Source organism: Cervus canadensis, chromosome 5 (genome assembly GCF_019320065.1).
Source record: "Cervus canadensis isolate Bull #8, Minnesota chromosome 5, ASM1932006v1, whole genome shotgun sequence".
Classification (NCBI taxonomy): domain Eukaryota; kingdom Metazoa; phylum Chordata; class Mammalia; order Artiodactyla; family Cervidae; genus Cervus; species Cervus canadensis.
The window spans coordinates 18769618-18784089 of record NC_057390.1 but is presented as its reverse complement, the minus strand read 5'-3'; the positions used below and the strand labels follow the sequence as shown (position 1 = coordinate 18784089).

The window sequence follows — 14472 nt, the reverse complement described above, 5'->3', positions numbered from 1 at the left end:
ACAGTGTGGTAGCTGACTGGTATTCAGGATGAAAAAAACTATTATTAAAGAGTAACAATCTCTTTTTCCAAAGGCAAACTGATCCACTCGATGGTAGCCCACCTAGAAGCCGTTACAAGTTTAGCAGTTGATCCAAATGGCCTGTACTTAATGTCTGGCAGTAAGTACAGCTTTGACTTATTTATTTATTCTTACTGTCTTCACATTTAATGTAATTTTTCTCTTAATTTCTTTTCTTTTAATATAGGTCATGACTGTTCAATACGTTTATGGAACCTAGAAAGTAAGACGTGTATCCAAGAGTTCACAGCTCATCGGAAAAAGTTTGAAGAATCAATTCATGATGTAGCTTTCCACCCATCCAAATGCTATATAGCCAGTGCTGGGGCGGATGCACTGGCTAAAGTCTTTGTATGACACAATGCATCATCTTCACCTTCTAGCTGTTTATAAGTAATCAACTGCACAAAAGAGATACAGAAGACCAGGGCAAGAGTCAACCCATCCAGCCCTTATGTTCTGCTGAAGGAGCACAGAGAACATTTGTTAAAGTATAGTTTTGCAATTCGTACACTGTTTTCTAAAACTAAGGTTTGTTCAGGTTGCTGCAAGCTCAGCTGAATCTGTGAGCCTGAAAACTTTAAAATTTTTCCCCAAACAGGAGCTTTTATTTCTGAGGTTGTTCTAATTCGCTAGGCAGGCCTGAGCGAAGAACAAACATAGGTTTAGCTTGTCCCTATTGAGTTAATAGGGCATATTATAAGGGATAATTGAAAAGCTTGATTACTGGGAATGAGTAGAGGAAGAATGGCAATTTAGACCTAGTTCTCCCCTGAGAAATCTTGTTAAACATGTTAGATAGTTAAAACGGCAATCTTTATCACATCTACTGTACTAACCCCTATGTGCATAATGACCAGACAGTGTTAAAATGAGTTTTTAATTTAGCTCTCCTTTCAACTGTTCTCATAAAGCACCTGGCAAAACATTTTACTTATTAGAGGGGAAAAAAAATGCAATAATATGTTAAATATATTACTATTCAGAAATGCTAAACAAATATTTAGTTTGTAAGCAGATTTCTATATTGTATTAACATTTTTGAAAATAGATTTGGTACCATTCTAAAGTTTAGCTGTCAAAAATACTCACCATTATGAAGAATAGTTGATATGAGTCTGCTTTTACTAAAGAATTTAACTTATTCAGGTTTAAGATTCTGTTTATTTTTAATGGCAAGCAGGGCATATCTTTATAATGATTTCTGTTAATTTTAAATTTCACTTTATTCATGTGATATTTATAGTATCAGAGTGATTATTTCATATTGATGAAATCATACCTTTTAGTGATTGAAAAGCTGGAAGTTACTTGCAACTACTCACCAGAACCCACGTAACCGTGCTTCACATGATCTCTTTCTTCTTTGTCTCTGATATTAAAATTATCTGACACCTACCAAAAATAGTTCATAATTATTATGTTTTAATAGTCCAAAGGGTATGGTTACCCTCAGGCAGCTGCCTTTGCAGAATTACTAAATAAAGCAAATGTTTGTGCCCCAGAAGTTCCGTTATTAATATCTCCAAGAAGTAAAACCTCTTGGAAATCTGGATGGAATAGTTTGGTGTATAATATTGGCTAGAGGGTTCTGTCTTTCTTTCCCTTGCCCTACCCCACCTCCAGTGTTTCATTGGAAATACATAGCATGTTTTAATGGGCAGTGAGTCAATATTGTTTCTGGGGAAAACCATGTCTTAAAGGCCCAGGGTTCTTTGAGCTCACCTTACCAATGACCCACATACGGTCAGCTCTTGGGATTTACGTGACCCCACTGTCTGGACATGGTATGTAGACCTTATCCCTGCAGCTGTCTCCCGTCTTCTTCATGCACTTTCTTATTTGCCCAATATGGCAGAGACCAATCTGGAAATCAGAAATGTTACTAATTCCCAAATTTTCAGCAAAATGTACTTTTAATAGGCTCTCAGATGTAATTTCTACATTCCTATGCCCACATATTCCATTATCATAGCAATGGCACTTCTTATACCTACATCTACTCCCTGAAGAAGTATTAACATGATAGTGTGGATATTAATTGACAATTTTTCTTTAAAATTTCTGCTTATCTGCCTCAAGAATTCTGCAGTATACAGGCAGGTTTTCTTTAAGGACCTTTGTTAAATTTTCCTGGTTGATACACAGATACGCTTTATTTTGACACAGCTACCTTGTCATTTCATATGTGCTTAACAATGGGCTCAAGGGACTGCTTTGTATATTCAAATGAATTGACCTGGACATGAGATACCAGGTAAATGTTTATATTCCTGTGCGGGTATAGAATTCCACGTTGTGTTTAGTGAATTCCTTTTTGGCTTCTTCACAAAGTAAATAAATGATATCACTGACCTAACATTTGTAGAAGGATACTGGAAAATTTCAGTCAGGTGCTCTTAATTGGCTTGTTTGTGATGGATGATTACAAGCTATTGTTCTACCAATTATTGCTTTAATTACCTTCCAGGGTGTTCAGTGCCTGCTTTACTTCTGTCAACTGGAATTCTCAAAACTAAGACACTCTCTTCACCTGCATTTTAGGTCTCATGGTTGGAATTTTTCTATTAGTAAGTGGAAAACAACCATGAGATATGTAGACTGTAGCGCAAGTGATGGAGCTGTTGCAAGTTCCTTAGAAAGCCAACGCTGTGCTCTTGGAGGTTGTACCCAGAAACAGGGGTTTCTTCTCCACTAGCACTGTTATGATCTCAGCCTAGAAATGAGCCAAAGCTGTCTTCCAGCCAGATAGAAGCATATATATGTGTGTGTGTTTGTCTGACTTTTCCCTCAGCCTATCAAAACTTCAATGAAAATTGACAAAATGAACAAATCCCAGATTTGAACAATGATTGAAATGCTTTCATAGTGCTTTATTTGTAAATATTTTGGATGAAATGTATTGGAAGAGTATGAAAATCAGCAGATGATGTGGGTCCCTGCCTTATTTTCATATGCTGTGGGTACATCCCTGGGAGCTTGCAGCACCCTTCTCGAAACTCAGCTGTCATATGGAGCTCATTTGCTACTCAAACCATAGACAGATATTTAACATAAGTGATATAATGACCTTCAGTATTTTTCTATTGAACACGTTTAGCAATTTTTGCCATTAAACAGAATAATTAGTTATGCAAAGTATTTAGCTTTTATAATCATTTTAGTTATGACTAAAAGGGGGGAAATTGAGCTGTATCACTGATAATGAACTTTGTGAGAAATTTTTTGTTTATCTGAGTTTCATTCCTTCAGTGTTCTTGCTATAAGTTTCTTTTGGAGATAATGATGAAGATTTATTTGAAAATGTCTAAAATGTGTGTATATTTTATAAATATATATTATATATATTGTAGGGATATATATAATATATATATAGACTATATATATTATATATATATATATTATATATATAAAACCATAGGTGCATTTTACTGTTTTGTATTTTCATTTTTGGAGGTAGTGTCCACAGCAGGTAATGACGAGTATGATGAGTGTTGTGCTGTTTGCTTTTGCAGTATAATATATAGTTCTAAATGTTTAAATTACTGTATATACGATATTCATTATAGGCTAGCATGCTTGTTTTAAAGACTGTCATTCTAGTTTATTAAAATCTGAATGTAAGAAAACCTGGCTATTCAAATGTGAATTGGGAAATGTTCCATTCTCAGTACTGAACTATTTCCATTGAGCATTCAGGATTTTTGACAAAACCGATACCATCAAGAAGGCAATAGCTAGAGAAAGAGAGGTGCCTTTAAAAAAAAAATACAAATTCAGCCTTACAGTGAGGATGAGGATTGAGTTGTTTTGTTGGGAAGAGGTGTGAGTGAGTGTGTGTGTGTGTGTGTGTGTGTGATGTTGTTAGAGTGCCCATCTATGAAGGTCCTGATTTGTGACCATCAGTGTCTTTTTAATGTGTCTGTAAAACTTCTAGGACTTCAGGGGACATTTCATGCGCTGTCTTCTTGCTCTTCTGAGCACCGTAGTACTTTCCAAGAATTATGAATGTGAATTCCTAGAAATTTCAGTAGAGAATAAAATAACTATTATTTCATTATAAATCAAGTTCAGGTAAAAGGAGAAATTACTGATTCATCAAAATTACAGGATCTCATTAATGTTAGCTAAGTAAATGTAATTTTTAAAGGCTCATTTTTTTTTTTAGTACTTCATGTATTTCCCCTTTACACAAGAGCATGTCATGAAATTCTTATATGATGAAGATTTAGCTAGTAAAAATTGTTTTTAAATTAAACACCTGAACTAGTTAAAATTCCACCTAAGAATAGTATTTAAATGGCATCTTTCATATCTACCTCTTTGTCATTGCTGCCATTTTTAACTCAAGCAGATCTTTATGACATCGAAAATAATGGTTGGATGCAATTTAAAAAATCTGTGTTGGTGCTTTTCTCAGGCTATGTCATTTAAGTTATATTGAACAAAGATGTCACAAATCAGATTGAAAGGCTTCGAATTAATTTTGATTTTCTTTTGAAAGAACTGCTTAAAATTTGTCATCCGTGTTGATAGTGAGCTGGAGATAATCTCTGGTTAGTATATGTCTATGTGATGTTTTCAACCAAGAGCCAAGTTGTTACTGATTTACATGAGAAAAGAGCTCTAATTTTCTTCAGCTTACTTTGTTCTTTGAAAGCTGTTTCAAGGCTATTCAGTACATAATCATTCATTTTATTTACACAGAAGTTGTCTCTCTTACTTTGTTACTTGTTTAGTTATTTATATAATTGCAGTATTTTGTTTAACACTGGGATTCAGGTTGTACAAAAGTAGTAGCTGACAGAAATTATATGTATATTTTTCTGAAATGTATCAATTCCTTAAATTCATTTTAGAGGAAGGTCCAGAAAACTAACATATCTATGTTTAAAAACAAGGGTCAGGTCCTTTGTAGATGATTTGAATCATTTGACTTTTGCTCCTGAAAGTTTTTTAATTGGCCGTATATCCATCAGCCAGCTGGATCTCAGTGTCATTCCTAGGGACACCAGGTTCACAAAGTCTGTTCACAAACAGACTGCATTTTTTTTTTTTGTAATCCAAAAACAAAAGCAAATATAAAGCCAAACAGAAATCTCTAGATCCCACTTACTTATTCTAGCAGTATTCCTGAAGTGGTGCTTAAGGGTCAGAATTTTCTGGATCTTTGCTAGTCAAACTTTAGATCTGATTTAACTGGGACCGCATGCCTGTCATCCCTCTGATGCAAATTAGAAAGTTCATTTTATTTCAGATTAATTCTAATGTCTGCCTGGGTTTTTAGCAGGCTGTGAACCAGTGAGTGCCTTGTTAATGTAGAATGATTTTTCCCTGGTTGTGTGTTAGCTCCTCTCTGAAAATTTCTCAGAGGATGATATTTTAGCTGGCTTGTAGAGAGCTGCTAGATTTGGTATTATCAGCGATCAGAAAGCCTTCAGTCTACCGCATTCCACCCTCCCTACTTTGTTCTCATTGTTTGGCTGAAATTTACCTCCTGTGAGAAACAAATGCAACCCCCTTCTCCTCATAACTTTTTTCCAATCCAGATTAAGAGATATCCTGTATACCTATCCCAACTATATAATCTAACACCTGTTTTTTGTTTTTAGGAAGAACCACTTCTTTGTAATCCTGTAATCCACTGCTTGTTTTATGTTTCTCAAGTTCAGTTTACTAGAGCTGACCTCAGGGCATCAGTTCAGATTCCTAAACAGCTCCTTTTCTCCACACCCTTTTCCCCTCTAACTGGTGAGCCCTGAGCCAGATTGTTTGATCTTCAGGTATTTTAAAATTTAAGTATAATATCAATTAATGTAAATTAATCCAAATGCTAATTTTTGTGGTGCAAGAAGTTTCTCTTGTAAATTCAGGATATGGATAAGCTAATTAAGACATCCTTTTTTGGTGGCTCTGAGTGTATTATTTGTTTTTAAATAAAGTGTACAAATATAGATAATGTGCTATAGGTGTCTCATGAATTGAAATATTTGTCAGATTTGGAATCTAGTGGATTTGCAGTTAAAATACTTTAATACAACTTGATTTTGTTTGTGGGGGAGGTAGTAAAGGGATGCAGAGAAACAAAAGTGTATTAGGTAAAGTAGATGTGAATCCAAAGAGATGAACCAATCTTAATTATTGATTGTAAGGAAGGTGGAGAAATTTATTGTTATAGAAACTGGACCTTTGGAAAACCAGTAAAATTAAAATACCCCACACAATTGGATCATGATATTTTTAGGGACACATATTTTTTTTTTCTAAAGTATTCAGTTACATAATTTAAAAAATCCTGTACAGACATACACATATAAATTAAATGTGCTTTTGCTTATTTTTTGTTTGGCTACTTAACAAACAAGCATAAGCCTTCTGCCCCTCGCTCCTTCAAGTCAACAGTATTTTTCAAGGGCTTCCCCTGCCCAGAGCTCGACAATCTCTTTGTTCCTATTTGGAGTTACAGTACTACACAGAATCCAAGAAGTACCTCTTCTGGTGTCCTTGAAACTATCCACTGTTCTGTGGTGTTTTGTATGCTGCTGTAGTGTTCTATTCCTTGGTATGTACACACATTTCAGTATTGTCAGAAATGTCTCTCTTGTCCCTTGTAGTGAGAACTGAGACGTGATTTGCTGGAGTTACTATAGAGTAATCTAGCTCAGAAGGTCAAGATGGCTGCAGAAGTTTTTCAGTTGGGATTAATGGACCCACTGGGGTCAGCCCAGGTTCGCAGTGGTATTGTAACCTGCGTTGGGTTTCCCAAAGGCACCACTAAGATTTTAAGGGATCCTAGGTTGTCCTGGCACCAGAGTATTCCGCTAGGAACACCTGGAAGTTTGGTAGCACCTTGACCTCAAACACTGTAACCATAATGCATCATTTCACTTGTTACTTCTCAGTTATAACTACTGCTTATGATGGGGATGCTTGAGTTCTATGGAGAAGCACTGGCATGCAACTCTTAAAATTAGATTCTGTATTTTCTGAAACACAAACTTCAGTATATTTTGTATACTTTTCAGAACAAAACAGAATCCAAAACCTGCCTAACAAAATTAATTACTGTTTCACTTAGATCTTACAAAACCCTAAGCCCTTTCTTATTCCTTAGCTGATACTATATTAAAGGTAATGGTGGTTTTGGTCAGACTTGGAGGAATAAAATCTGCAGTATCTTTCCCATCAGAAGGGTATACTTCATAGAAAATTCTCTTGTCCCCGGTTCTTTAGCCAATCACTTTACAGGAAGACTGGTCTAGATGCTTACTTGATGTGGACTTTTCCTTGTGCCTCTTAAAAGAGGTAATTAATCCAGTGGGCTAGCTTGGTGGCTCAGACGATGAAGAATCTGTCTGCAGTGCAGGCGATCTAGGTTTGATCGCCAGGGAGGGAAGATACCCTGGAGAAGGGAATGGCAACCCACTCCAGTATTCTTGCCTGCAGAATTCTTGCCTCTGTGGTATTGCCCACAGAGGAATCTGGTGGGCTATAGTCCATGGGGTCGCAAAGAGTCAGACACGACTGAGCAGCTGTCTCTCTCTCTCACACACACACACACACACACACACACACTCAGCAAAATATTTGTTAAATAGCACTTAGAGTACTAGAGTTAGTATTGTTAATTCATGTGCCAAAGTTTTTCATGCCCTCATAAGATCCAGGGTGTGTATCAGGTTCCCAATCTATAATCTCAAACCAAAGATACTTTTTGATTACCTCATATAATAGCACCATCAAATTAAGGGTAATGGTAGGGAAGCCCATCATTCACAAATGAGAATTCCCAAACTGAAGGACTTTGATTTTAAAAAAATGCATTCATGGAAAGCAAAATTCAATGTTAGGCATAAGCATGTGTTAAGAAAATAAGCAGCTTGTGGTTTATATAAAGTGTTGAAACAATGTATACTGACATCCACCTACTCTTTCCTTATAAAAGGGAATCAAGGCAGTTGTTCAGTTGCTAAGTCGTGTCCGACTCTGTGCTACCGCGTGGACTGCAGCATGCCAGATTTCCCTGTCCTTCACCATCTCCTGGAATTTGCTCAGGCTCATGTCTGTTGAGTCGGTGATGCCATCCAACCATCTCATCCTATGTCACCCTTTTCTTCTTTTGCCCTCAGTCTTTCCAAGCATTGGAAGCTCATTGGGTCTTTTCCAATGAGTCAGTTCTTCGTTAATAGGTGGCCAGAGTATTGGAGCTTCAGCTTCAGCATCAGTCCTTCCAGTGAATATTCAGGGAGTGAAGGCAGTAGTTTTTCATAAATAAATAAGGTTAACTTACGTTAGAGCAAAAGAAATTCATCAGAAAGTTTGTTCTGGGTGTTGGATAACTTGGGTGAGAGCATAGGGGAAGATGAACCTCTGATCTGAACCCATCACCCATTGTTTTTCTTTCTCTTTAAATGGCCTGGAAAGATGACCTCTAAGGTCATTTTGGTCTCTCAAAGTGAATGGTTCCAGTCCTGGTTTGTTTATCATTGATTCCTGTTATATAAATTAATGATTTTTAGGAAATACATCAAAATATCCTGGAGTTCCCTGGTTAAACAAACTGTCAGATGACATAACTTTTTATTATATTGTAGGAAGCTATGTTAAGAGAGGCCCAGATACACTGTATCATCTGCATAAGTCAAAGGAAGACCAGACACGTAAGAAATGTCCTAATTTGACCAAGTAGTAATCTCATGGAAAGATAGAATCATTTTAATAGGATGAGTTAAGAATAGAGTGGTCTCATATGTCTTTCTGACAGTCATTTATGGATAACACTCCTGACCCCCACTCCCACCAATACCCAAGTGCCATGTAGGAATTCTTCCATATGTTGTAAATATCTCAGCATTTTGCTGACTAGAAAAGCAGTATTTTTATACATAGCTTGCAGGTAAACCATGGAGCCTTGTGCATTTGAAGCGTGTTAAAATGCATGGAGCATTAAAATAGAGCATGTGTAGCACAAAAATAATGATAATCATGTCCCTTCAGAGTGAACAAGGTCAAGATTAGATCCTGCCATTCACAGATTTTGAAAATACGCATGTTTAGCCAAAATCAGTTCATTTAACTGGACACTTTGTTTTTCAATGAAATAGTACCTGCTCAATTTCCTTGTGTGTCTCAGAGTCAGAAGAAATAAGGCTTTCTCTCAACTCTAGAACATTCAGAGTTCCTTTTATTCCTTTGATCAGCCTTTTAAACAAGCAGGACAATAAGTTACTTAGTTCTCATTGTTGTAAAATACCTTGGAATATATATGTATTGATTGCAATTTAAGAAAATAAAACTTGCAAGCAGACCTTTTTTCCTCTTTAGAAACACCATTGCTTTCTGGAGGCAGAAATAATTTTACTTTCAAACTTGAAGATTGTAGATCTAGGCAGTTTTATATCCTCAATGTATGCAAGTTACATATAGCTTGCCTCTACAGATAATCATGTTTTATTTTTGTGTGTATTTTAGAAATTGTTTTCAGGGTACAAAGATTGGCAAGGAAGATAGAGTAAGTCTAATTTTAATATATTTTCTTTCAAAATCTTGTGGATTTTTTTGAGGCGTGGAGAACAGGCAGTGATGAGTTTTATTCTGAATGCCTTGATTCTAAACTCATTCTCAGCTCAGATTTTACCTATTAGTTATTACTCATTTGTCACCTAAAAAATAGGAGGTAATGACTCTTTGTTTGCTGCTGTCTCTGTAAGCTCCTTGAGGCAGGGACCATGTTTGTTTTTCTTATATTCCCTTTAACACCTCTCCTGGTGCCTCACCGTATAGAAAGTACCAATAAATATTTATTGGTTGAGTGACTGGAGAACACTTCTTAAAACTCTAAATCTATCCAGAACATCAAAGACAAAGGTGGGGTGGGGGAAAGTGTCCGTGCCAATCCCTAGGTGATCTCGGGTGTATTTAGGTATGTGGAGCTGATGCTGAGATTAGGCCTGCACCGTCCCTGGGAGGAGTTTGGACCTCACCTGGAAAGTGGCAACGGAATGCCCAAGGCAGCTCCCTCTTCTCCTGTCCAGTTCCAATTTTGCCTTCTTTGAACCTGAGAAAAGCATGTCGGTGAGTAGGTGGTCTCTCTAAGCCCTGTTGTGTCCCTTCTGTCCCCCTACCCTTGTGAACACTAACCCACTGGCCTCTGATGCCTTGATAAGGGACTCTCCAACCTGGAAGCTGACCCTGCCTTGACCGGCTTGGGCCCAGACTGTATGCACCACTCTTCCCCCGTGACCCTCAGATAGTCCTACTCTCCCTGTCTTTTCTTTCTCTCCAAAGAGGTAGGAAGCTTCCTCTAGCAGAACGTTGTCAGGAAAGGCATTCCTCTGGGGAGTGTAGAACAAAATCCCTCAGGATGCTCTTAGGGCTGTTTTTATCTTGAAGATTTGATTTCAATCATCTAAATGTTTATTCCCACTTCTAGGGATAGTTGTGTTGTCTTGATTTGTCGCTGCCACTCCATCAGGGCCCAGGAGGCTTGAGGTGTTGAGCTGAACAGCTTAATTGCTTTAGGAATAGAAGAGTCAACTAATTAGGCATAGGGTAGAGTATTTGTATTTAACAATCAGATGACTTTCAAATCATTGACAGAATTATCAAAGAGTAGTAAATTATTTGACTGAATTTATTTAAATGAGTTTCAAAATGATATTAAACCTATATGTTATGTGAGAACTATTATATCCTTTTTAGTTATTAAAATATGATTCCTTTACGATCAGTATAGCACAGAGGAAAGAACAGGATTTTGGCCTGGACACAGGATATTTGTTGTCCGTGAAACTTTAGATAAGCTAATCTGAGTTGGTTTGTCATCTAGGAAATGGGTATCATAGATCTGCCTACTTAGATAACACCTGATAAAATGTCAGACAGTAATCAGCATCCAAGGAATAACAGCTATTCACTCCTTGATTTCAGTCTTCTTACCATGTAATTCGGGCTTCCCTGGTGGCTCAGAGGGTTAATCGTCTGACTGTAATGTGGGAGACCTGGGTTCAATACCCTGGATCGGGAAAATCCCCTGGAGAAGGAAATGGCAACCCACTCCAGTACTCTTGCCTGGAAAATTCCATGGACAGAAGAGCCCGGTAGGATACCATATAATTCTGTCACACTCCTGATAGCTTCTGAAATACCAGGTTTTTAGGAGAAATAAGGTTAAAAGGAACGTCAAGAGGAGCCCTAAAGAAGTTAGACATAAAATATCACTTTCCTCAATAATTGAGTGCCTGCTTTGTGCCAGACAGTTCTAGGTGCTGACATTCAGCAGTGAACAGACAAAACCCTTTACCTGATGAAGCTGACATTACAGTTGGGGGAAATGATATATGTAAAATACATAGAATATTAGTGATAACTACTGAGGAAAAACAGAGGAAGGGTAATGATTTGATGTTTTTCTAATTAAAAGAGTGATACAGATTAATAGTACTATGCGTGTGCTAAGTCACTTCAGTCGTGTCTATTGTGTGACCCTGTGAACTGTATAGCCCGCCAGGTTCCTCTGTCCATGAGATTCTCCAGGCAATAGTACTATAAAATATTACCATTAAAAGAATATCACAAATGAGCAATAGATGAACTAATAAAGATGCATTATGACGAAACTAATCATATTCCACCATATCATTTCACTCCGTCCTCCCTTGTAGCAGCCTGATACATCTGTCTGTATTCTTTATTCACACAGATATGTGTACACAGATAGTACAGGGTTTTGTCTTTTTTGCAGTTGCTCTGCAGCTTTCTAAAATATGATGTGTATTGTGAGCCCCTTACAAGTCTGGACATACATGCATCTCTTTTAAATTCCTTAATATACATAACACAGTTTTATATAAATGAGATTTTTTAGTGTGTCAGTTTGCTTTAAATGGGATCATGTATATCCTCAGCATCTTTTCTCATACAATAATGGATGATGAAAATCCCTCCAGGTCTGTCTTACAGCTCTTACTCTTTTTAATGCTGGGTATTACTGTATGATGATGAAGACATTATTAAACCTCTTCCACGTTGACGGGCATTTACTTTTTGAGCAGATTTTAGCTGTTACAGTCATTGTGCCTGCGTGCATATTCATGACTGTGATATTTCACTTCTATGGAATAGATTCTCTGGAGTAGGATTGCTGGGCCAAGGGAATATGTAGTTTTAAAATGTTTAAATAAATATTGACAGGTTGTTTCCAAAAATGCCTGGACAATTTATATTTCCATCAGTAAATGTATGAAAATACTCTTAACCTTTATACCCATTAGCAATTTTTTAAAAAGGAAAGGAAAAATAAAAGCCTGGTGGTGGGTATAGTGATTTCTCAGTGTTATTTTATTTGCCTTTTCAATACTACTGTAAATCTGGACAATTTTCCATATGTTCTTTGATCATTTGGATTTCACTCATAATTAATGACCTATTATATTAGTTTTCTATTGTTCCATAACAAATTACCACATATCTAGCAGCTTAAAACAGCACCCACTGATTATCTCATATTTCTGTGGGTTCGAACTTCTTTCAAAGCAGGCTTTCACTGGGCTACTTAGTTCTCAATAAGGCTGAAATAAAGGCTTGTGCCAGGCTAGGCTTTTAACTAAAGGCTCTGGGGGAGAATTCATTTCCAAGCTCATTCATGTTGGTGGAATTCCACTCTTTGGAGTTGTAGTATGGTGTAGGATGGAGGTCAAGTGTTATTATCAGCTCCTAGTAGCTTTGCTCCAGCCCTTGCACATGGTCCCCTCCATCTTCAAAGCTAGCAAGCATTCATCAAATCCTTCTCCTGCTTTGACTCTCTTTGTTTTCTGCTACCAGTCATAGAAGACTATTCTTTTAAAGGACTCATGTGACTAAGTTAGGTCCACCCAGAAAATGTATATTAAAAAAATATATATAAAATATATATTTAAAATCTATGTTAAAATGACCTTTCTGTATGTTAAGGTCAGCTTGTTAGTATCCTTAGTTATATCTGCAAAGTCTCTTTGCCTTGTAAATGTAGCATTATCATAGGAGTAATACCAGGGGCAGAGATCATGGGGACCAGCTAAGAATTCTGCCTACCATAAGGTTGTATACGTATATTTTATTTATAACTTTATATTCATTTTAATTTTTATTCATATTTTTGCTTATGTTTCTATTGTGTTTGTATTTTTATTTAACTAGTTTGTAGGAGATTTTCATATATTAAACCTTCCTAGTGGTTGCAAACATTTTTTCCTAACTCTCATTAGCTGTCTGTTAACCACATTAAAAAGTACTTTTTTCCATAGAAAATTTAGCCATTTGGATTTTACTCTCAAGGTGAATTGTGTATTTGTATTTTTAGATTCACATTTACAATTTAACTCATTTTATTCATCTTTAGCATTTTGCCCATATTTTCATTGTCTTTTTTAGAAAAATTGTAAATGCCTTTTATTATATATAAACTGTCTTGTTTGCACATTTTCTCCAGATCTATGATTTTTCTGTTGACCATATTTATAATATTTTTCCCATTCAAGATTTTATATTAGTATATATCTAAAACATTATTTTAGTTTTCAAAATATAAGCATTTGTGAATATATTTATAAACATTTTGAAGTATTCTGTATTGTTTAAGGTCTTCACTCCTGGGTGGGTTGTGTAGTCTCCTGGAATGACTTCTGCATTTTATTTTTGGTTTTAGTTGTTAATGTTTTTTGTGTTTGTCTTTGCTCCATTTGGAATTTGTTTTTGTATAGAATGCAAGCTATAGGTAAAACTTTCTTCCAAGTGAGTTGCCAGTTGTCCCAGCACCTGTTTTTAAACAAACTGTCTTTTCCCAATGAATTGAAACACCAATTTTGTCATATATTAAATTTTCACATATGATGAGATTTATTTCTCAATATACTATTCTGTTTCACTTCTAGTTCTCTTTACATAAAGCAATATCATATGGATTCAATTACAGTGGCTTCTATTCTGTTGGTGAACAGTGGTTTTATAAAATGATCACGCAGAGCATTCCCCCACCCCATGCTCTGCCTGCTATTCTTTGTCTACTTTTCTTGGCCACTTGAAGTTTGTGATCATTTTAAACAATTAGGAGTTGAAATGACATTAAATTTTCAGATTAATTTTGGGAAATTTGACATTTGATATTGTCTTCTAAGTACTAATCATTTTCTGTTTGCTCAGATCTTGTCTATATCTTTAGTAAGATTTGAAATTCTCTTCATTTAAATCTTGTGTCATTTTTATTAAATGTTCTTGTTTCTTAGCCTTTTGGTCGTTACTGTGAATGGTCATGTAAATGGATTTTTTTCTCCATTTCCTTTCTAAAGGATCATTATATATAAAGAAGAAGCTTTTTTTTTTTTTTTTCCTGTGTACTTATATGGTATATAAATACAAATTTCTTATATATACTTA

The 14472-nt window shown here is 36.1% G+C and overlaps 1 protein-coding gene across 2 annotated transcripts in view; it reads left to right on the top strand.

Annotated features, from left to right (window-relative positions):
* STRN (striatin) overlaps nucleotides 1–3689 on the top strand; it is a 105572-nt gene extending 101883 nt beyond the window's left edge. For both annotated transcript variants that reach the window (XM_043468324.1, XM_043468325.1), the window contains 2 exons: nucleotides 74–160; nucleotides 248–3689. In XM_043468324.1, coding sequence (XP_043324259.1) covers nucleotides 74–160; nucleotides 248–417 — 257 coding nt within the window. In that variant the 3' untranslated portion in view covers nucleotides 418–3689. The remainder of the gene's footprint in view (nucleotides 1–73; nucleotides 161–247) is intronic.
* Nucleotides 3690–14472: the final 10783 nt, after the last annotated feature.